The sequence below is a fragment of the Antechinus flavipes genome, chromosome 2 (assembly GCF_016432865.1).
Source record: "Antechinus flavipes isolate AdamAnt ecotype Samford, QLD, Australia chromosome 2, AdamAnt_v2, whole genome shotgun sequence".
NCBI lineage: Eukaryota > Metazoa > Chordata > Mammalia > Dasyuromorphia > Dasyuridae > Antechinus > Antechinus flavipes.
Genome location: NC_067399.1, coordinates 338427614 through 338452045, shown reverse-complemented (window position 1 = coordinate 338452045; position 24432 = coordinate 338427614). Strand labels below are relative to the sequence as shown.

At 34.9% G+C, this 24432-nt stretch overlaps 1 protein-coding gene across 2 annotated transcripts in view; it reads right to left on the bottom strand.

Moving 5' to 3' along the window:
- Positions 1–6856, bottom strand: part of CCDC196 (coiled-coil domain containing 196) — a 30271-nt gene extending 23415 nt beyond the window's left edge. For both annotated transcript variants that reach the window (XM_051977858.1, XM_051977859.1), the window contains exons 1-7: positions 6700–6856; positions 6461–6613; positions 4843–4945; positions 3958–4008; positions 2938–3015; positions 2003–2062; positions 930–1069 (exon numbers count right to left, since the gene is read on the bottom strand). In XM_051977858.1, coding sequence (XP_051833818.1) covers positions 930–1069; positions 2003–2062; positions 2938–3015; positions 3958–4008; positions 4843–4945; positions 6461–6613; positions 6700–6749 — 635 coding nt within the window. In that variant the 5' untranslated portion in view covers positions 6750–6856. The remainder of the gene's footprint in view (positions 1–929; positions 1070–2002; positions 2063–2937; positions 3016–3957; positions 4009–4842; positions 4946–6460; positions 6614–6699) is intronic.
- Between the last annotated feature and the right edge of the window lie 17576 nt (positions 6857–24432).

The following is a 24432-nucleotide window of genomic DNA, read 5'->3' as shown; positions in this document are numbered from 1 at the left end:
GCCCAAAAAAGTTATCAAAATGTGCATACCCTTTGATCCAGCAGTGTTTCTATTGGGCTTATACCCCAAAGAGATACTAAAAAAGGGAAGGGGACCTGTATGTGCCAAAATGTTTGTAGCAGCCCTGTTTGTAGTGGCTAGAAACTGGAAAATGAATGGATGCCATCAATTGGAGAATGGCTGGGTAAATTGTGGTATATGAATGTTATGGAATATTATTGCTCTGTAAGGAATGACCAGCAGGATGAATACAGAGAGGCTTGGAGAGACCTACATGGACTGATGCTAAGTGAGATGAGCAGAACCAGGAGATCATTATACACTTCGACAACGATATTGTATGAGGATGTATTCTGATGGAAGTGGATTTCTCTGACAAAGAGACTTAACTGAGTTTCATTGGAGAAATGATGGACAGAAACAGCTACACCCAAAGAAGGAATACTGGGAAATGAATGTGAACTATTTGATTTTTGATTTTCTTCCCGAATTATTTCTACCTTCTGAATCCAATTCTCCCTGTGCAACAAGAGAACTGTTCGGTTCTGCAAATATGTATTGTATCTAGGATATACTGCAACATGTTTAGCATATATAGGACTGCTTGCCATCCTAGGGGGGGGGGAGAAGGGAGGGAGGGGAAAAAAACGAAACATAAGTGATTGCAAGGGATAATGTCGTGTAGAAATTATCCTGGCATGAGAAGTTATTATTAAATAAAATAAAATTTATAAAAAAAAATGAGATAATGCACATATAGCACTTTAAAATACTATATGAAATACAAACACCAGCTATTGTTACTTTAGTTTTGGACCCTTAGAGGCAAAAGCTCTATTTCCTAAATTAAGATTCCTCAGCTTGTGTTACAAACCCCTAAACTACCAAGTCCTTTTTCAGAAATACACTTATGGGCTCCCCCAACCTACCTTGGACTGATAAGAAGTTTGGAGTTAAATTGAGGTATGTCCAAATCTTGCTTTAAACAATGTAATGAATGCAGATCAGATGTCTTTTGGTGTTTTGCCAGAGCTTCAATCTTCTCCTCAATCACTCTACTATGAAGTTTCTTTTGGGAAAACAACAATTAGCTAAATACTTAGTTAATTCTTTAAACCTAGTTCTTAACTACTCATTATCTTCTATTCAAGGATTGCCAACAAACTCCTATAAATTCCTTGCACCGTTTTAGAGACTAATTCAAACAGAAGAAATGAACCAGAGAAAAGATGTGATTTGTTTAAAATTATTCAATGACTGCACGTAAAACCAGAAACAGAACCCTTTTGATTCTCAATCTAACATTCTATCTTTGAATTGCTTAATCTCCCCTAAAGAAATACTTATCTTTTTGTCATTATCTGGGTATTAGTAGCACAATTAGGAGATATTATTTTATCGATGAATCTATTACCACTCACCAGGTTACCTAAGTAGTGCTAGGGTCTGAGAGAAGAGATCAGAGAATCATAGAGTTGGTGTTTAAAGGCATCTCAGATAATATCCTCAAACATCTTCCCATTTAGGAGCAGCTAGGTGACACAGTGGATAGAACACCAGCCCTGAAGTCAGGAGGACCTTAGTTCAAACCTAGTCTCAGACACTTAACACTTCTTAGCTGTGTGACCCTGGGCAAGTCACTTAACTCCAATTGCCTCAGAAAAAAAAAAATCTCCTCATTTACAGTTGAGGAAACATAAGGGTCCAGGAAGTTAAGTGTCTTGCCCTGTGTTACATAAGTAAATAAGGGCAGAGCAAAGATTTAAACATATATCTTACTGATAACTCTAACCCTTGCCTAAAGGCAAGATTTGCCTTTTAGAGTTTTATATTGGGCCAATCTTAGACTTTTGAATCCTCTTTTTAGATAAAACTCAAGATCTAGTGCTCCTGGTCAAAGCTGCTTTTATTTTTGTTGAATGTGAATTTCATCAGCAAATAATGTGAAGAAACTCTGATAACTTAAAATTTGTACCCACTGTCCAAAACTAAGAGTTGTTACCTGAACATCATCGATCTCATCTTGAATAGTGAAATGCTCCTTGTTCTTCTGAAGTCTTTCCTAGTGAAAGAAAGAATCTCTTGGTGAAAAATCAAATTGAAATTAAAGATCAATCTTCTCCACAAGCTATGAAATTCCCACAGTATCAAGTGCTGGTATGGATATACCATACCCTTTTTCAGCTGATTTACAAATTATTATTTTTTTTGTAAATTGACAATAATGCAGTAAAATAATTTCAAATGACAAATTAAATGAAAGAAATTTATTTTCTTTGAATTAGAAGATTATAGGCAGATTCTAATCATGTGATACATCAAAGGCTTCTCTAAGAATCTTCCAATACACTCAACTACACACCACAGTCCACTTGACACATTGTGGAGTTATAATGATTGAGACCGACCCTAATACTTCACCGTAGATCAAACATCCCAGAAGTTTACAGAGTCACTGAAATATAATATACAAAAGGGAACAAGCTCTGTAAAGAAACTCACATCCATTTGGGAGCTCACCTTAGCCTCTACTTTGTGTTTCATTTTGACTTGTTGAAGCAGACAGGTTCCCTCTGAAGTAATTTTCTGACAGCTAAACTGCTAACACTAAGAAAGGTCTCACTACTTTTCTTACCTCCTTTTACTTTCTCTGCATATGATGTTTCCCTTCAGTTCCTCCTAGGTGGTGAGGGGATTAAGGAGCCTGGGATGAAAGAACAGAGCTAAAGGGAGAGGAGAACCCAGGAAAGGGATGCAGTCAGTGGCATAGGCACTGTCTGTACATAGGCAAAGGCAAGATAATAAATCTGATAACCAACAAGATAGCCAAATATTACCTAGCTGCCTACCTAAAGTGATCCTGTCTCCCAGCTTCATGCTTCTAGCTGTGTTGTATTAAAAGGCTTGAGAATTCTGATCAGCATATAGTACACTTGCCTTTAACTCCTGCATTTCTGCCTTGCTTTTGAGTAGCATTGCTTTCTGGCGCATACGATATTCATCTTCAATTGCTTGCTGATGAGGTTAAACAAAACAAAACAAAAACAAAACAACTTTATGTTTACATTGATTTGAAGATGTGGAAAGATGCATTTAGGGTTTCAGTTTTTCTGCTGGAAAGACATTTTCTCTCATTCACTCTCAAGGAGTGAATAAATGAAAAGTTTCTTTCATCTTTGCCATTCTTTACTAGAAGAAATGAGGAAGCAGAACAATCAAAAGCTAGGGAATATGAGCCAGTTGCCTTTTGAAAATCATTGAAAAATTCTAGATGAACTAGGAAATGTCCTCATATCTCTGAGTGCTTTCTGTCCAAGGACCTCAAGAACTAAATTCTATTAACAATTAATAGAGTATAGTGCTGTCATATCTGTAACTTGGTTTTAATGCAATTTTTTTTTTTTGTGGAATGATTGAGTGAAAAGTATTCAAAAGACAAAACCTCAGAAAGATACAGATCATCTGGCCAGAGGATTATTATATAAAGTCCACAAAAACTTCCTATCCCCAGGGATGTTAATCTTTCTTTTTGCATCCCTAATCCCTAAAGTTGGGGCTAAATAAGGAAGTAAATAAGCATTTACTAAGTAATTACTATGTGCAAGGCATTGTGAAACACTTTCGTGTATTATCTCATTTGAGACAAAAACTCTAGTGCATTATTTTCCTTATTTTATATTTGAGGAAACAGAGGTTATTAAGTGACTTGTCTAGGATCACATAGTTAGCAAGTGTCATTTGAACTCAGATCTTTCTAATTGCACGATCTAATGCTCTATCCTCTGTGCCACCTACCTGCCAATGCTTAGTGATTATCAAACACCAGATATTAATTAAAACCTAACTTTATTATATCAAATGTCCCAAAGATAAAAATAATCTCTTTAATGGTATAATAGGGGCAGAGTTTACCACAATTTCAGGAAGTTCTAGGATTTTTTAATCCAGCTTTCTTACCTTGTTCCACAGCAACTCCATTTCTCTTCGAAGCAACTTGTTTTTTTTTTCCTGTAGAGAAAGATGAGTTTTTGTCCTGCTACATATACCAGAAGTGAGATGGGAAGGGACACAAAAGGGTAAAGAGGAGTAGAAAAGGAAGAGTATAATCTGGAGGCCATCCAAAAAGGAAGGAAATGTTTTATCAAATATTTCAGAAAAGCAAGACATGAGTTTTATAATTTAAAAAAACCAAACAATTAAAGTTACTAGACTAGAACTCTGATTAAAATTAAAAAAAAAAAAAGCCTTTCAGTTTCCTTTGCCTTTTGATCTATTGAGGGTGGGGTAGAGTAGTTGTTTCTATAGCATTTCATATCATATATCTCCTTTTTAATTAAAAAAAAACCCAACAACAAAGACCCTTTATATTGTGGATCTTTTTTATTACTTTAACTTTTAATAATGAAAATTTCTTTGGAGGGGGAAGAGGGATTTCCTACTTGAGCTGTGATGTAAAGGGCAAATAAGCTTGTGTCCTAGGAAATCACATACACAAAGAAAATCTAAGACATTGTATTCTTGACACCTTTCACTAGTTCTTCCCAGCATTTTCACCCCTGTCCTATGTGAGTCACCTTGAGTTTTTTCTGGGCTCCTAACAGTGTTACAAGGAAATGTGTGTGTGTGAGTGTGTGTGTGTGTGTGTGTGTGTGTGTGTGTGTGTGTGAGAGAGAGAGAGAGAGAGAGAGAGAGAGAGAGAGAGAGAAATATGATCTATTGTAATCATATGGAGCAGTGTAAATGTCATACAACCCAGGTGTGCCGTGTTAGTCTCAATAAGTGGTACCATAAACTCTCTAAACACTGCCCATGTTAATATTTTCCAACCCCAATACCACTTACCAGGTTCTGTTTTAACTCTTCTGCTTCCTCGATCATCTCTAGGACTATGGTATCATCAGAATCACCCCCCTTCTCTGCCATGATCTGCCTCATGATCTGCAGACTATAAAGTAGGGGAGAAGGCATCAAGTATAAATATTCTCTGCAGAAGAGAAAACTTAACTACTGGGTCCTGAGAGCTCCCCTGCAAAAGAAGGGCTATTAAAGCTGGATTATTAGGGGAACTTTGGAATATTTCTGGAAATAATCAATTCTCCATAATTGATGAGATTTTTGTTCTAGTTCATGTATTCACTCCCAGGAAGTTCCTATCTATTCATCCCCTTAAGGCTGCTTGTTCTTTCTTGATTAGATCTGTGATTTTCATCAGTGTGAGGAACACCTGTTTGAAAATTCCCACACAAAGGCAGATCCAGAGTTTTTAACTTGAAGTTTTAGAACAAGAGTTCCTAATCATTTTCTGTGATCATAGATCCTTTAGCAAGCAGTCTGGCAAAGACTATGGACTCTTTATTTTTTTTTCTAAAGATGTTTCTAAATGCATTAAATAAAATGTATAGAATTAAAAATGAAACTAATTATGTTGAAAATATAATGTTATTTTTTTCCCCATCTAAGTTCTAGAGTCCCTTGAAATCTAATCTGTTTTAGAATGTTGTCTGAGGGCACTGGGACAAGTGACTTGCTCAGACTTACACAGCAAGTGTCTAAGGTCATATTTAAACTCAGGTCCTCCTGACTCCAGAATCAGTGCTCCATCCTCTTTACCACCTAGCAACCCTCCAGAAACTAAATTTGAAATGATCTTTCTGACTCCCCATTGCTGGTCCTCTATCCACAATGCCATGATCTATTCTCAAATTTCTCTTCAATATGAAAGATAAATGAGTACCAGCTTGTCCTATTATTCAGAAGAGACAACCTTCTAATAGACATATCATCTGCATTTTTTGGTCCATAATTATGTTTGTCTTAAAATGAAAATATCTATGCCCTTAGAAAAGGGCAACTAGGTGGCTCACTGGACCTGGAGTTAGTAAGGCCTGCATTCAAATGTGACTTCAGACATTTACTAGTTGTATGACTCTGGGAAATTCACTTAACATGCTTGCCTTATTCCACTAGAAAAGGAAGTGACACACTATTCCAATGTCTTTACCAAGAAAACCCCATACAGGATCAAAAAGAATCAGATATGGTAAATACTAAGATTATGGAAAAACAGGCTTCTAAAATGAACCTTTCTCCTTCCCACTTTAGATCATTCTTTCTTTTGAAAGGATTCAGTATATAGGAATACATGCTTAGATCAGTTAGGATATCTCTGGTTATTATAAGGATAGGAATGTGTCCCTTATTCCAACTTCTTTTTCATAAACTAGTGCAGGAGTACCAAGGAATCTTTCTCTACTTTTATATCAGCTCTCAAAGAATTGGGTCTATTGAAAACTTTCTGACCAGATTGAAAAAAACTCCAAAGCCTCTTTCTCCATGCTTAGGCTATTTTGTGTGTGACAATTTTGTTATACATACTTCCTCTTTAAAAAGAAAATATTCTCCTTTCCCTCCCCCACTTCAGAGATTCTCCAGCTTTTCTGTAGCCTCAGATAGTTTTTACCTTTTTTGTTTTTCCTCTAAATTAGTCATTAAGTTCTGGAGTAAGGTGCCATTCTTCTCTTCCAGGGGTTTCAGTATCTCCACCAACTCTCGTTTTCTTATTTTCAAGTCCTCATTTAATTCACTTAGATAACTGTCCTGTGGTCTAGAATTTCTGCAGAAGATACCATTAATATTGGTCATATAGACAACCCATTCTCCCCTCCTTTTGCCTAACTTTAGTTCCCACCAAAGATTCACCTTGTTCTAGATTTTAGGAAAGATGTAGAAGAGTTTGTGTTAGTGGTCATCTTAAAAGTATAGTTGTAATCAACCCTGGAAATAAAAAGGGCTTCTTCAAAATCTGTTCCTTTTTTTCTCTACTAGTTAATACATCTTCTCTTTAATGTTGCTGCTCTTTGTCTCTTGATGTACAGCACTTGTTATTTATATAGCTTGAGGTCACAATGCACCAAAGGCAACAATGCCAACAATTCTGTTTAGGAGCTTTAGAGTTACTTGCAGTTTGTTCCCTGGAGATGCCCCACATACATTTGATCAGTCCTTTCCCAAAATAGATATCATAGGATAAAATAAATATCTATTTTATCTATTCTTTCCCTCTAAATCCTTAGAGTATTTTCAGATACTTCCTGGTTATGGACTATTTTAAAATGAAACATTTTGACTACAATTAAAATGTAAGCTATGGAATTCCTATTCTTATTGCTGCTGAAAGTAACACCCTTCTTTCCTCTTTCCCCCTCTCCTTCCTTACCTTTCTCCTTCATTCTCTCACTCCCTTTATTCCTCTCTTCTTTTCTGTTCTTTTCCCCTTTCTTCCTTCCCTTCTTTGCTTCCTTCCTTCCCCTTCATTTTCTTTTCTCATCTCTTCCCTTTCATTACTTCCCTCCCTCTCACCTTCCTTCCTTCCAAAAGTTCTTTCCTCCCTTGACAGCTTGTTCAACTTTTTCCCACATTTTCCACAAATTCTAAGACAAGGAATAACTATATTATATTGCTTTAGCTAATGTCACCAAATTCTGCTCAATGAGTTGATTGATGGATGCTATTGTTGAATGATGACTAAACACCATATACACTTGATATCATATAGAAGTGATAGAATGCCCATCCTTCAAGAAACTGATATTCTAAAATAATAAAATAGAAATCTACATTTTCTTATTTTTCCACATTTGATTTTTGTCTGGATACTGCAATAGAAAAATTGATTGCCTAAATAGTTGTAGCCTGTTGGATCCTTGAATGAATACCTTCTACCTCATCTACTGACGTGCAGATTACTTGAAATGAGATTTAAGAAAGTCTAGGGATCCTATCTAAAATTACCCTATGCCCATTAGCCACACATAGCTAATGTTTAAAATTAATGTGGTCTAATTCACCCTTGAGGCTTTCAATAAAAAAAAGTGCTTTCCACTCAGTGCCTGGAAGGCATCAAGAAACAAATGCATTATTCAACTGAGTCATACCTCCTAACTGCTACAGAATAGAAGTAGAAATGGGAATACTAACCTACTTCAGTGACTAGGAAAAAAAAAAAAAACATTTACCTTGTATCTATTCTAGGGAAATGTACTTGTTACTATATAAGAAACTGGAAACAATGTCAGCTGGAAGACAAAATACGGTGGGGAGCTGCCCTGACCCTGTAATGGAATGGAGCCAAACAATGACAGATTATGAATCCCGTTCTTTTTTTTTTATTATTATTATAGCTTTTTATTTACAAAACATATGCTTGGGTAGTTTTTCAATACTGACCCCTGCAAAACCTTCTGTTCCAAATTTTTCCCTCCTTCCTCCTCCCCATCCCCATGGCAGGTAGTCCAATACATGTTAAAATATGTTAAATCCTATATATATACATATATATACACACATATACAAATATATATGTATGCATATACATATATATATATATATATATATATACACACACATACATATACGTACATATACATAGTTATCTTGCTGCACAAGATAAATTGGATCTAGGAAAAAAAAACCTAAGAAGGAAAACAAAAATGCAAGCAAACAACAATAGAAAGAGTGAAAGTACTATGTTGTAGTCCACATTCAGTTCCCACAGTCCTCTCCCTGGGTGCAGATGGCTCTCTTCATTACTAAACAATTGGAACTAATCTGAATATGACTTCCATTTCTTAAGGGAAAAAAAAAGGAATGATAGGAATTTTAGGAGATGAGAAGTTATAGAGAAAAACCATACCCATGGGGAAGAACAAGGGAATAGTATATGAATTAGTGACCCAATCCAAATGAAGAGAGAGAGAGAGAGAATGAGAGAGGGGGGAAGAGAGAACAGAGAAACAGAGAGAAAAGGAAAAAGAGAGGAAGAGAGGGGAAAGGAAAACAAAGGGGAAAACTAAGAAGGAATAGTCATGTGGTAAGCCAACAAGAGAGAAATTATATGAAAACTCACTGCAGAGACAATGTCCAAGAAGAGAAGATCATCAGTTCTATGAAATGCAGCGGATAAATTGAAAAGGATCATGCCTGAGAAAAGTCTATCGAAGTTGGTTATTCTCTGATAATTTAGGAGAGAGCAGTTTCACCTAGGTGATCAATGAACACTTGATTTCAAAGAATTGAGGAGAGAGAACAGAAGAAAGCAAGTGTCTAGAAATATAGCATAAAAGGATTTTGCCAGAGTAATGTATCTTGTAGTGCTAAAGCACTGTTATAATCTTGATGGTAGAGTGGATAAAGCACCAGGCCCAGAGTTAAGAAAAGTCATCTTCATGAGTTCAAATCTGGTCTCAGACTGCGTGACTCTAGACAAGTCACTGAATTTGTCTCAGTTTTCTCATCTGTAGAATGAGCTGAAGAAGGAAATGGCAAACCACTCCAATATCTTTGCCAAGAAAACCCCAAATAGAGTTGTGAACAATGAAACATGACTGAAAACTACTCAATTTACAACAAAAAAATGTATCCTGGGCTCCATTGTCTACAATAATTAATCAGACCTTAAGAAATCCTGAATCACTTTTTGGCCTGAGATTGAGGAGGATTTAGATTGGTGGTAGTTTTCTTGGGGTCATTTGGCATCCATCTCTGTTTAAATTATATCCTATATATATCCTTAGACTTACACAATTGCAGTTTTTCATTAGAGACTTTATTATCTTTAAAAGGAAGTTAATGAAAAAAGATGCCCAGAAATGTGTCAAGAGATCTCAAAAGAATGTGAACAGAATAATAGATCATCTACATATTGAATCAGAATAAAACCACCAGGGAACTTAACTTTTGCCAATCTCTAATTATAGTTTGAGAGGGAAAAACTGGGAACTCATAATAACCATGGAAGAACTCTTCAGGTATACTATTTTCCATTCCAGGTAGAAGCAAAAAGATATTGGCTGTCATAACTCACTGGCATATGAAAAAAACTGAGCAAACATCTATTTAATTCAAAGATCTATAAAATTCAGAACCAAGTGGAATTGCCATTGAAACTGTACTGGAATTTGGAACTACAGACTACCCAGAAATGATAATAAGACATTAATTAAATCCATGGGAAACAGATGAGATCACTCTATGAGAGACCGTAGGGAATCCAGGATATCCATAGTTAAAGGTTATGGTATGGATGATGGCCAAATAAAGGAGATCAAGAAGAAGTAGTCAGACAGTTCAGGAGAAGTAAGAGAGAGTAGTATCATGAATCACAAACAGGAGACAGTGTCATAAATGAGTATTAAGTGCAGCAAAGATCAAGTAGTTTAGGACTGAGAAATGACCATAAGGTTTGTAAATTAAGAGATCAGAGATTATTTCAGAGAGAGCAATTTCATTCTGTTCAGAGAGAACATGTTGAGTAACGTAGTCAAAATCCAGATTACAAAAGTTTATATTTGGAATGAGTGAGAAGAGGGAATAAAGATTCAGCAAATGTAGAAAATACTTTATAAGCATTTGATTTAGAAAGAGAAAGAAGCTATAGAATGAATAATTTGAGAAGATTCTTAGATCTAATGAATGTTAGAAAGGAATGTGAATACATTTGAAAATAGTGGGGAAGGAACTAGTAGATAATGAAAGGTGGAAGATGAGATGGAGAATAATTGAGTGAGCAATATGCTGGAAAAATGGGACGAAAAGGCATCAAGATCATATATATTAAATAGTAGTGGTGATAATAGATATCCTTGCTTTACCACTGTTATTAGAAAGGTCTATAGCTTTTTTTTTTCCATTTCAGATAATATTAGGTCTTAGTTTTACAGAGATACTACTTAGGAACAGACCATTTAAGTAAGATTTTTCATGTTTCTAGCATTATTGTTTTTTGTTGAAAGCTTTTTTTTCGTACCATGCATAAAGGCAGCTGGGATAGATGGAACACTGGGCCAGGAAGACTTGAATTCAGATCTTGCTTCAGACACTTATTAAATGAGCCAAGTCACTTAACCTCTGCCTACCTCTATGTCCTCAATGGTAAAATGAGTATAATAATAACACCTATATTTCAGGGTTGTTGTGAGGATCAAATAAGATAATACTTGTGAAAGACATTTAACATGCTGCTTGGTACATAGTAAGTGATATCTATCTATCTATCTATCTATCTATCTATCTATCTATCTATCTATCATCTATCTATCAATCATCTGTCTGCCTATCTCTATATTCCTTTCTCTTCTTATTGAGACAATCCTGTCATTTTAATTATTGTAATTAATTTGATTTATTATACCTGTAGTTTACCTAAGATTGAACCAATTCTGAACTCCTAGTATAAATACAAGTTGGTTACAATCTTTTAAATATATTGCAGTAACTTCTTTACTAATATTTGATTTGAATGCAGCTATAAATTATTGTGAATCAAGATTGTTTTTTGTTAATCTTACTTCCCAGTGACTTCCCCTCCCTAAAACAAACACGTTCATAACAAATACCAACTAGACAAGCATTACCCCCAAATGTTTTACTTATTTCATACTTGAAGTTCATCGACTTTCTGTCTACCTTCCAACAGAATATATCTTCCTTTAGGGCAAAAAAAGTTTCATTTTTGTCTTTGTATCCTTAGAGCCTAAGACAGTACTTTGAATATATTCATTATTTATTACATTTTTTATTTAAACTAAATGAAGATGCAGAAGAAAATATAGTTCAGTACATAAATTCATACTTGGAGTACAATGTAAATGTGATTACTGCTCTGGGATCTTTGTTTTCATGTAAGTTGAAACTCTCTACTCTAGATCCAATCACTCTTAAACATATCAAAATTGAACTTTATTAACGTCCACCTTCAAGTTGTGAATCTGAGATAGCCATAAGTGGTATGGTTGGCATTCCAGGAGACCCATGAATTTTATTAAGGCAGTCTGGGACATGGGAATTTAGTTTGCTGTTTTGAAGGAGTAGAAGCAGGTAAGAAAAAAAAATGTTATAAGGAACCAAGTGTGAGGTATGTCCATGAAAAGATTATAATGTTGTTTGAGATTTTGGTTTGGTATTAGATAGATTAAAGAGTGTGGAATATAAAATTGTAGTTAAGTAGTTCTAGAAAAATAAAACAACACAAATGTTGAGCCACTGAAAAATAGAGGGGAGTTTGGGTGAAGTAGGACTGACCTCTGGTGTTTAAAATATGGCTTGATGGTTCTGATTGAATGAAAACAATATATTTAGTGTAACAAATGATCAAGTATTTATTAAGTGCCTGGCTATGGTCTAGGTAATGTTAAGCATTTCAGATAAAGAGAAAAAGATGAAAAAGAGTCCAGTTCTCAATGAACTAGATTTTATCAGAGGAGACAACACTGAAATAAGTAAGTATATAAAAGTATTTAAAAAAAAAAAAGGTTTTGGATGGGGTACTAGCAACTGAGGAGAGGAATGGATTTTTGTAGAGTCTTTTGTGTGTGTATGTGTTTTTAAATGCACTTCTTTAGTAGTCTGGTGAATGTAATTTTAAAATGCCTAAAATAAAATACATATATTATAAAATTTAAAAAGGTCAGTGAAAATAAAGATGTAATTTCCCTTCCAAGTTCATAGACCTCCTAAAATTTGTTCATGGAGTTTTGGTCTATGATTCTAGGGTAAAGAGCTCTTAGTAGAGCTTGAGCTGAATTTTGAAGGAAACAGGAATTTTCTAGATAGAGGCAAGGAATGTATTTCAGAGGAACAGGAAGAATTCTAATTTGGCTAGAGAGGAGAATAATATACAGTAAGATGGAAAGAGTGTGGAGCTTTAAATGCCAAACAGTAGAGGTTACATTTGATCTTGAAAGCAATAGGAATCCAGTTATGAGCTCCAAGAAATTATGAGGTAATAAATTCATTAATTAATTTTTCTCCTTCCCCATTGGGAAGGTAGGATATTAAAGGCTACTAATTTGAAAACCTTCATTTCCCCTCTCCTCAAATATTGTATTCTCTTGCTTAATATTTATCACTATTCTGTTGACAAGTCTTTATAGTCCTCTCTCAACTGTCTTGAGTTTTCTTGTTTAGAAGCTGTTCAATAGCCCACCTATTTCAAAAACTAATTTCATTTTCACTCGTCATTTATTAATGGGACTATTTTCTTTTTAGTGTTTCTTATCCCCTAGATATATATATGAAAAAATGTATCAGAATTCCTGTGGGTATTATTACTTCACTAGGTCTTTATACAGCCTTTTTACCTTTTTTTTTTTTTTTACATTGCATTGAAATTCTTCTCTGCTTTTCTATTTCTAGCACAGTCCCTTTTTTCCCATTTCTAATTCTCTGAAAAATCGTTTGTCAAGCTATTCTAGTTGCTCTCCTCCCCTCTCCGCGCCCCTTCCCCCCCATTTCCAGCAGATGAATTATAGTCTGTTAGTACTTAACTCTGAGGTGTTTGAGGATAATCTAATCTTGCTCTATTTACCAGCCCACATATTCTTACAGGTTAGATCACTGAAAGGCTCAGTAATATTCGTGAGTCTGATATTTTCTCTCTGTTTATAATTTTTAGGTTTATTAATCACAGAGAATCTATTTGCTTAGCTATGCATGATATTTTGTCTTTGATTTCTAGTGTTCACCTAGTGTCACAGAATGACTAACAAAAAATAGGAAAAGACCTTTAATATCACTTAGAGAGTAGCGACTTAGTAGAAAGAACTTCTGGGCCAAAGTTTGTGCACACAATACATGTATATATAAGGATGTGTATGTATACACATATAATTTCACTAAGTATTTTCCAAATACATGTAAACATTTTGAAATTCATTTTTTAAAATTTTGATTTCCAAATTCTCTCCCTGTTTCCCATCCTTCCCTCTTCCTTGAGAAGGCAAGCATTTTGATATCAATTATACATGTGAAGTCATGCAAAACATTTCCATATTAGCCATTTTGCAAAAGAAAACACAGAACAACAGGAAATACCAAGAAAAGTAAAGAAAGTTTTAAAAGCATACTTCAATATGTGTTTGGACTTTATCAGTCCTCTCTCTTGAGATGGATAACATTTTTCATCATGGGTGCTTTGAAATTGTCTTGAATCATTGTCTTGATCAGATTAGCTAAGTTTTTCACAATTGATCATTCTTACAATACTGTTATTACTACATATAAAATTGTCCTGATTTTGCTAATTTCCCTTTGCATGAATTCATAAAAATTTAACCAGGTTTTTCCTGAAACCATCTTGCGTCATCATTTTTAATGACAAAATAATATTTCATTACAACATATATACAACTTGTTTAGCCATTCTCCAATTGATGAGCATCCCCTAAGTTTTCTTTTTCTTTTTAAAAATATTTATTTAGACATTTTATTTTCCCTAGTTACATGTAAAACAATTTGTTTTTCAAAATTTTGAATTCCAAATTCTCTCCCTTTCTTTCCATTCCTACCCCCTTTAAGAAGGCACATCTAAAGTTATGTAAAACATTTCCATGAAAGACATGTGAAAGAAAATATAGATATCTCCACCCTCAAAAAAAGCCTTTAAGAAAAATAAAGCTAAAAAAAAAGAACATACTTTAATTTGTATTCAAATACAATAGTCCTTTCCCAGGCTATGGATGGCATTTTTCATCATAAATCCTTCAGAGTAGTCATGTATAATTATATTGTTGAGAATAGCAAAGTCATTCACAGCTAGCTGATCTTCCCCAAACATTGCTATTACTTTGTACACAGTACATTTCACTTTGCTTGAATTTATAGAGGACTTTTCTGGTTTTTCTGAGAGCATCTTGTTCTTCATTTCCCACAGAATAATATTTAAGCACATAACACTTTTTCATTCAGCCATTCTCCAATGCTGAGCATCTCCTCAATTTCTAATTCTTTGCCCTGGGAATAGAACTGTTCCAAATATTTTTGTACATATAGGTCATTTTCCTTTTTTAAAAATCTTTTTTGGAACGTAAGTGATATTATTTGCTCATAGGCATATTTTTATAGCCCTTTGGGCATAATTCATATTTTTTTTTATCATTTTTCATTTGGGAAATGACTCTTTTTTAAAAATATAAATTTGACTCAGTTACCTATATATTTGAGAAATGAAGCCTTCATTAGAGAAACTTGCTTCAAAATTCTTTCCAGTTACTATTGTTAATTAAATCCCCTACCCTGTTTATTCCCTTCTCTCTCTCTCTCCTTTCACCCTGTCCCTCCTTAAAAATGTTTTGTTATTTGTTATGGGCCAGAACTCTGAGCTTGAAACAAAGGATTCTTACAAAGTACTAAGTCAGTGGAATTGATAGAGACAATAGTTATCTAATTTAGCATGGTTCAGTATGATTGATTTAATCCTACAAGGAGATGTTATGCACCAGAACTTGAAACAAGGTACTAAGTGGAATTGAGGAGACAATGATTAAATCTAGTTCAGCAATGATTTAATCCTACAACAAATAATGGTTTCCTAGTTATATAATGATTGGTTTGTACTCAGTGTGGAACATATAAGGAGAAGCTCTCAGGGCCAGAAAGAACAAGTGCGCTAGAAGCTCTTGGAGGCTGGGACAGAGTCATTCCATCATCCACCTTTGTGGTGGCTGCAGGCTGAAGCACAAACTTTTGGAGTTGGAGAGATTCAGAGGGCAGAGAAGGAGACAGGAGCTCAAGCTATCAGAACCAAGGAGAGAGATAGGCTTCTAAGAAAGCTAACCCTGCCCCAGGAAAAGAGACAAGACTTTGAAAGAGACAATAAAGAATTTGGACTTTAACCCCTGGCTACTCGTGTGGTGATTACTGAACTGAAATGAAAGCTGCCTCCAAAGACCCCAAGAAAACCTCAACAGAGAACAGTACATTTTAGAGAGAATATTACAGCTACTGACCACTCCCTCCCCTAATATGCCCTCTCTTCTATTACCCTCCCCTCTTATTGTATCTCCTTCCTACTTTCCTGAAGATTAAGACAGATTTGTCAACCCATGTTGAACTAATATGTTATTTCCTCTTTGAGCCAATTCTGATAAGACTAATTTGATATCGATTATACATGTGAAGTCATGTAAAATGTGTTTCTATATTAGGCATTTTGCAAAAGAAAACACAGAACAAGGGGGAAAACCAAGAAAAGTAAAGGAAGTTTAAAAAAATATGCTTCAATATGTGTTTGGACTTTATCAGTTCTCTCTCTTGAGATAATCACTATACTTCCTTCCCCATCTTCCCCTCCACTGTAAAAGCTTTTTTTTTTTTTTTTTCCTCTTCTATGGCAGATAATTCAGATAATTTGCACCATTCCACTTCTTCCCAGAGGAATCTCTCACCCATTAACTTTATTTTTTAAAGATATTATCCCTTTATATTTGACTAACACCTGTTCCCTCATTCTATATATTCTCTTCCTGTCATAATGAGAAAGTTCTAATGAGTTACAAGTATCATCCTCTCATGCAGAAATTTTAAAAGACAAAGCTTATTAAGTCCCTTATGATATCCCTTTCCTGTTTACTTCCTTATGCTTCTCCTGAGTTCTGTTTTTGAAAATCAAATTTTCTATTCAGTTCTGGTCTTTTCATCATAAATGCTTGAAAGTCCTCTATTTCATTGAATATCTACCTTTTCCCCTGAAGGATTATATTCAGTTTTGATGGGTAGGTGTTTCTTTGTTGTAAACCTAGCTCCATTGCTCTTCAGAATATATTCCAAACCTTCTAATGCTTTAATGTAGAAGCTGCTAAATCTTGTGTTATCCTGACTGTGACTCCACAGTATTAATTTTTTTTTTTTTTGGATGCTTGCCATATTTTCTCCTTGACCTGTGAGTTCCTGAATTTAGCTATAATATTCCTGGGAGTTTTCATCTTGACATCTCTTTCAGGAGGTGATTGGTGGATTTTTTGAATTTCTATTTTACCAGCTGGTTCTAGAATATCAGTGCAGGTTTCCTTGATAATTTCTTGAAAGATGATATCTCAGTTCTTTTTTTGAACTGGTTTTCAGGTGAACTAATAATTTAAAAATTATTTCTCTGGATCTATTTTCCAATGAGATAGTTCACATTGTTTTTCTATTTTTTAATTCTTTTGGTTTTATTTTATTGTTTCTTGATTTCTCATAAAGTCATTAGCTTCCATTTGCTCAATTTTAATTTTCAAGGAATGATTTTCCTCAGTAAGCTTTTGTACCTCCTTTTCCATTTCACCAATTTTGCTTCTTAAGACATTTTTTCTCCTCATTAATTTTTTGTATTCTGTTTTGCAGCACTCTCAATTGTCTTCCAATTTTTTCCTCTTTCTTACTTGATTTTCAAAATTCTTTTTGAGTTCTTCCAAGACCTGGGACTAATTCTTGTTTTCCCTGGAGGCTTTGGATGTAGGAGCTTTGACTTTTAAATTTTCTTCTGAGGGTATGTTTTGATCTTCCTCATCACCTTTTTTTCCTCTTATCTGCTCATTTCCTCAGCCCATTACTTGATTTTTTAACTCTTTTGTTAAAGTAGGGCTCCATTTTCAAGGTGGAGATTGCACTATCCCAAGCTGTTTTCAGAGATCCTTCTGGGGACCTGATCACAAACATTCTTTTTGTGTTGAAACTGTGAGGGGTATTCTTCTCCACTGTGTCTGTAAGTTTTAATATGCTAAAGAATAGTCCTTTCTTAGTATTAGTAATGAGACTTCCTATTAGCTGAGACCTCTGGAAGCTGCCATAATCACTACCACTCACACCACCTATACCTATTCCTTGTTTGCTCTCATTTTACCGAAAGAACTTTCTTGCTGACCTTCCAAGTCATTTTTGGTGTCTTTGGGTTGACAGGTCTAGAAATCACCAGTACTGCTGCTAATTCAGAAGCCTCAAAGCCTATTCCTGCTTTACTGTTACATGAGCTGTTGCTTGCTGAAACTGCATGCTGGACTGCCATACTGAGGCCACAGGACCTTCTAACTTGTCTTTGACTGGAAAATATTTTATTCCATCTTTTTGTGTGCTCTGATCATCTAAAATTTGTTTAGAGCCATTATTTAAAAGAAGTTGGAGCAGTCTGGGGAAAAGCTCAATGAGTCCCTACCTTAATTCTGCCATCTTGGCTTTGCCTCTCCCGTACCCAAAGTTTTCAATTCTTTGTCACCACAAACAGAGCTACTATAAATATTTTTGTTCAAAAAGGTCTCTTTCTCTTTCATTTGATGCCTTTGGACTATAGACCTAGTAGCAGCTGTATTGCTGAATCAAAGGATATGCAGAATTTTATAGCCCTTTGGGCATAATTTCCAATTGTTCTACAGAAAGATTGCACTAATGTACAACTTCATCATCAGGGAATTAGTATCCCAACTTTTTCACATATCCTCTAGCATTTTCCTTTTGTATCCCATTGGTCAGTCTGATAAGGGTGAGGTGGTATCTCAGAACTGTTTTAATTTGCTAATTTAAAACTAATGAGAAATGATTTAAAGCATTTTTTTCATGTGCTCATGGGTAATTTTGATTTCTTTTTCTGAAAACTGGTCACATGACCTTTGTCATCTGGGGAATGGCTAATAATTTTGTAAATTTAATTCAATTTTCTGTATAGTTGAGAACTGAGGCCTTTATCAAAGAAACTTGGTACAAAATTTCCCCCAATTTCCTATTTTTCTTCTAATTTTGGTTGCATTAGTTTTGTTTGTATAAAAGACATTTTAGTTTCATATAATGAAAATTATTCATTTTACTTCCCTTGAAGTAAATTTCTCCATCTTTTGTTTTGCCATGAACTCTACCCTTATTCATATATCTGACAGATACATTTTTTCCATGCTCCCCCAATTTGCTTATGATACTTTTGTTAATCAGACTGGAACTAGTTGGAGCTAAACAAAGCAGACTAGAGACGGAGGGTCAAGAATCAAACAGAAGTTTAATTTCAAAGTAAGGGAAATGCTTGCAAGTAGAAGTTTTCCTGAGAAGATGGGCATATGGCTTATGGCAAGTGTAGGATTTTTTTTTTTTTTTCCTGCTGAGGCAGTGGGAAAAGGATCACACAGCCAGGAAGTGTTAAGTGTCTGAGACCAAATTTGAACTCAGGTCCTCCTGACTTCAGGACTGGTACTCTATCCATTGCATCACATAGCTGCCCCTAAGTGTAGGATTTTTTTTTTTTTGAGTGTCCAATATTTATTAGCTTACTTAAAATGAATTATCTCATCAAAATCCAAAGCAGAGGTTAACCCAAATACCAACATGGTATATACGTGGTCCCAAGATTCCAAGACAAGAGGCAGCTGACTTGAGGGAAGATCATTTCAGTTGATGTATCCTTGCATTATCTGTTTGGTTTCTGTGGTGATAATGGTGAACCATATTCCTTTACTCTTTCTTATGGGAAAGAAGAGTTCGTGTAGGATTTTAAAGCATGAAAGCGACAAAAGTTATTCTTAGGTCTTGAATAAACAGTTCTCACGGGAGGCTCATGTGTGCAGGTATTTTTTTTTTTTTGATACATTCTTGAGTCCTATGGAAATAGTTTCAAAATTATTAGAATCATTAAACTTTCATCTACACCCACATTACTGAATGTGGACCACAACATAATATTTTCACTCATTTTGTTGTTGGCTTGTATTTTGTTTTCTATATAATTTTTTTTCCTTTTTTGATCTGATTTTTTTCTGGTGTAGCATGATATTTGTGGAAATATGTCTAGAGGAAATGCACATGTTTAACATATATTGGATCACTTCCTGACTTGGGGAGAGAGTGGGGGAAGGGAGGGGGAAAATTAGAACACATGGTTTTGTAAGGGTGAATGTCGAAAATTATCCATGTATATCTTTTGAAAATAAAAAGCTTTAATTAAAAAAAAAAGAGAATCATTGAGCCTTGTGATTGTTCAATGAGATACAGAACAGAATTATCATGGTGAGACAGGAGTGCAGTACCTGTTTTAGTTCACTCAGCAGCTGCAAGCATAACCATTATTATGCCACTGTAGTTCCAGTTCTCAAAACAGAATATCCTGGGAAATTGGGCTAAATAGTTAAAATCATAAATTCCAATTCTGGGGCTGATATCATCCAGAAGATGAGTGCAAAGGATTGTTCTTATGCTAACTAAACTCAGGGTCCAGCTTGCTTACTGTGCTTTCATTCTAAGAAACTGAGTGCCTCATATTTTGACACCCTTTATTTTCTAAATCATTTATTCATTTTGATCCTATTTTACTGTATAGTGTGAGATGTTGTTCTATGCCTGGTTTTTATCAAACTGTTTTCCAATTTTGCCAGTAATTTCTGTCAAATGGTGAGTTCTTATCCCCAAAGCTTAGATATTTGGGTTTATCAAGCATTAGATTACTATCACAGTGGCTAGAGCACTAGCTCTAAAGTCAGAAGGACCTGAGTTCAAATCTAGCCTTAGATACTTAACACTTCCTAGATGTGTGACCCCAGGCAAGTCATTTAACCTCAGTTGCCTTAGCAAAAAATAAAAAATAAACAAATAAATAAATCCTAAAGTTTTTCTGCTCTGCCATGATGTTTTTATGTAAATGGAATTATTTGAACACACGTATGAACTTGTATACACACACACAAGTGTTTATGTGTATACAGTCAAAGGAATCACTGTGGATTAAAACAAATATTTAAATATACAAGGAGGCATAATAGGCAGCTACTTACCCTCATGATTTGAAGGACATAGAAAGGTCTTCCTGTTCTTTGCTTCTGAATAAACAAGGACTAAAAATTCTACTAGTAGAGACATTTGATCCATATTACAAAAACTAGATCTTATCTTCAAAATTTTATAGTTTAAATACATGCTACTGAGAGCTTTTTAGTTCTTTTTTATTAGCATTGTCTACCAATTTCTCAGAAGGATGGTTACAAATTACTGATTCTTCTGTTCAAATTGTGAGAAAAGAGGTACATGGCAGAGGTGTAATGCTATCATGGAGCAAAAAGTAGACAAGTATTAGGATTCTATGATATCTGATTGATGGTGTTCATGGCCTCTAACATGAATCATTATGACTCAACTCTGACATTCCATTTGGCCAAGACTTTGGGCATTAGCCTGTGGATATTATAAGCAGATAATTTTTGAACATTGTAAAGGGAATATGCTAGCCCTTGATTGATAGTTACTACTCTTTCTTGGGCTATAAAGGTTTAGTAAGCAGTTACAATGAAATTGGCACTTGGGGGTATGGAGTGCTGGGTATGTTGAACTGGGTTTAGGTGAAGAATCTGTTATTATATTTTGATTAGCGGAATGAATCAGACAGAACAAAGGAAGGAAAGTATATCAAGACATTTTGGAGTGGAGCTATATTTGGTTGTAGATCACTGGCAGTTTGTGGGTAATACTGGGTGTGATTTAGGGAGATGGAGAGAATAAGAAATTAGCAGTGATACTAAACCTCTAATGGACATAATTCTGAGTTACTGGCAGTCTTTACACAGGAAAAGAGGGTACTATTAAAAGAAATGTGAATGCAAAAGGATTGAGCGTGAATTTGCGGGCAGTTTTTGGGTGGGCCTTGGCAGATTGCTGCAGAGCTGACATACAAACACAGATGTAACAAAAGCCACAAGAGATTCCTACAATATACTTCTCTGCCACACAAAGGTTTGCTTGGCTCTTTTTCTTTCTTATTTAAGAATATTCATCTCTGTTAAATCAATAAATTAGTTCAACCTTTAAGGGTGGTATGTAAATCCTACTTCTCCCAGTATTTATGTAGTGGCTGAAGTCAGTCCTAGTAAAGAGAGACTAATGCTTTTGTCATGGGTTTTGGCAAAAATGACTCTGTCCTTATAGCTCATCATCCCTGTTTTTCTGTTTATGGGAATAATAGAGAGACCTCACCAAGGTGACCTGCCTATTAAAAATTATCTCCCAGTAACTTTCCACTAATTAGAAACCTATTTGATTAATTCTCTCATCCAAACAAAGCTCCACTAAGCTATTCAGGTTTGGGAAGTTTGAAGAATAAAGACAAAATGACATCTACTTTAACTGACTACTGTGTTCAATGAATGATACCTTTCTCTCTTTTAGCAGAAGACTCATAAAAAGGGGATTAAAGACTTAAGAGCCTTTTGCCTCACTGCTGTTCAAAGTTCCTATTTTGGTCTGTTTTCAGAGAAGTAAAGCCATACAGTATGTGTAGCTAAATCTCAGGCAGTCAGATAGATCCACACAACTTATTGGTACTGGATAGGACCAAAACTGTGATTACATTGTAAAGTAAAGCTAGATCATGCTCAAAGGTACCCGTTTGAGGGAGAGAAATTCCTGAGCTTGCAAAGGAATGCTCATTATATTAAAATCAAGCAAGAGGAATACTCAGGTTCATATAAACTCTTTAAGTTTGGTGATTCTATGCTTTGCATCCACCAGTCATAGCTATTTGCTATGCTCACTTTCCTTTCCGCTCCATAGAAAGAGAAAAAGAACTAAGCCCAAAGTAGCCTGAGGCACCCACTCATAACATATACTGACTCACACTCCAACTTTCACAAAGTCTCACGACCTTTTACTCACGCTTTCTGAGTCACACTTCTAATCACTCTAAGTACAACACTAACTTTCCATCCACACTGTGTTCTGAACACCTAGGACTCAACCCTACCAAGTCAATTTTACCAGAACTGTTTATTTCATTTTTGTATGGTAACTACCAATTTAGGCAGATACTGAAGATGGACCATGAATTGACTCCAGAATGCCATAGAAGGCAAAGATTTAATTTAGAATTTTCACTCCTGGACCAAGAAGTGTAATAAACACTCTCAGATTGTGGCAGGTAAGAAAGACCCTGGAAAATTCACACCGTGAGAGGAGAGGGAAGAAACTCACACTTTGGTGATTATCTGGAAGCTTCCAATTTAATGTAATCCAAAGAGTATTTGTTTGTTTGTTTTTGTTTTGTTTTTATTTTTTAATGCATACATATTTATACAATTGTCTTGCTGCACAATAAAACTCAAATCAAACTGGGAAAAAATGAGAAAGAAAATAAAATGCAAGCAAATAACAACAGAGTGAAAATGCTATGTTGTGATTTACACTCAATTCCCACAATCTTTTCTCTGGGTGCAAATGGCTTTCTTCATCACAAGATCATTGGAATTGGCCTAAATTATCTCTCAATGAGCACTTATTGAATAATAAATATGTGCAAAACAAGATGCCTAAGTGCTCAGAATGTAAAGATAATAATAATAAAAATTAGTTCTTGCTCTTAGGAGTTTACATTCTACTGAGGTATAAAATACAAACCTAGATAAGTATATAAATAATAATTGAGGAAGGAGAGAGCACTGGCAACTAGGAGGCTCAGGAGAGATAGCACTGAACTGAAACTTGAAGGAAATGTGATCCTGAGAAATGGAAGTGAAGAGGAGGGCACTTTAGATATGAAGGACAACTTATGCAAAGTCACTTCTGAGGTAAGAGACAGAATAGCAGATTGGTGAAGTTCAAGTAGGCTGATTTGGCTAGGACATAGAGTGTATTAAATATAATAATATGAAGTAAATCTGAAAAGATATAGGGAATCAGCTAGTGAAGGACTTTAAATTCAAAAATTGAGTTTGCATTTTGTTTCTTAATTGAATTAAGTAAAGAAAGAAAGGACAAAGAGTATCAGGGATTCAAGGAATTAAATGTTTTATTTTTATTTTTTTATTAAAGCCTTTAATTTTCAAAACATATGCACAGGTAATTTTCAGCAATCACCCCTGCAAAACCTGTTCTAAATGTTCCAAATTTTTTTCTCTATTCTTTCCCCCCACTCCCTCTCCTCAGGAACAAGTAATCCAATATATGTTAAACATGTGAAATTCTTTTATGTTTTCCACAATTATCATGCTACACAAGAAAAATCAGATCAAAAAGGAAAAAAATGAGAAAGAAACAAAACAGAAGCAACAACAAAAAAGAGTGAAAATACTATGTTGTGATTCACACTCAATTCCCACAATCCTATCTCTGGATGCAGATGGCTCTCTCCATAACAAGACCATTAGAACTGGTCTGAATCATTTGAGGTTGAAAAGAGCCCTGCTCATCAGAACTGATCATTGTATAATCTTGCTGTTCAATGATCTCCTGGTTCTACTTACTTCACTTAACATCAGTTCATGTAAGTCTCTCCAGGGCTCTCTGAAATCATCCTGCTGATTGTTTCTTATAGAACAATAATAAGGGAATTAAATGTTTAAGAGGAATTTTAAGAATCAGGATTCTAGATGGAGGAATATGCTACATAGACTAAATCCTCTATTATGGAAGTTAAATGGAAATGGGAGTGGGGAGAATTTTTGTTTTTGTTTTGTTTTTTTATTATAGCTTTTTATTTACAAGATATATGCATGGGTAATTTTTCAGCAGTGACAATTGCAAAACCTTTTGTTTCAATTTTTCCCCTCCTTCCGCCCATCACCTCCCCTAGATGGCAGGTTGACCAATACATATTAAATATGTTAAAGTATAAGTTAAATACAATATATGTATACATGTCCATAAAGTTATTTTGCTGTACAA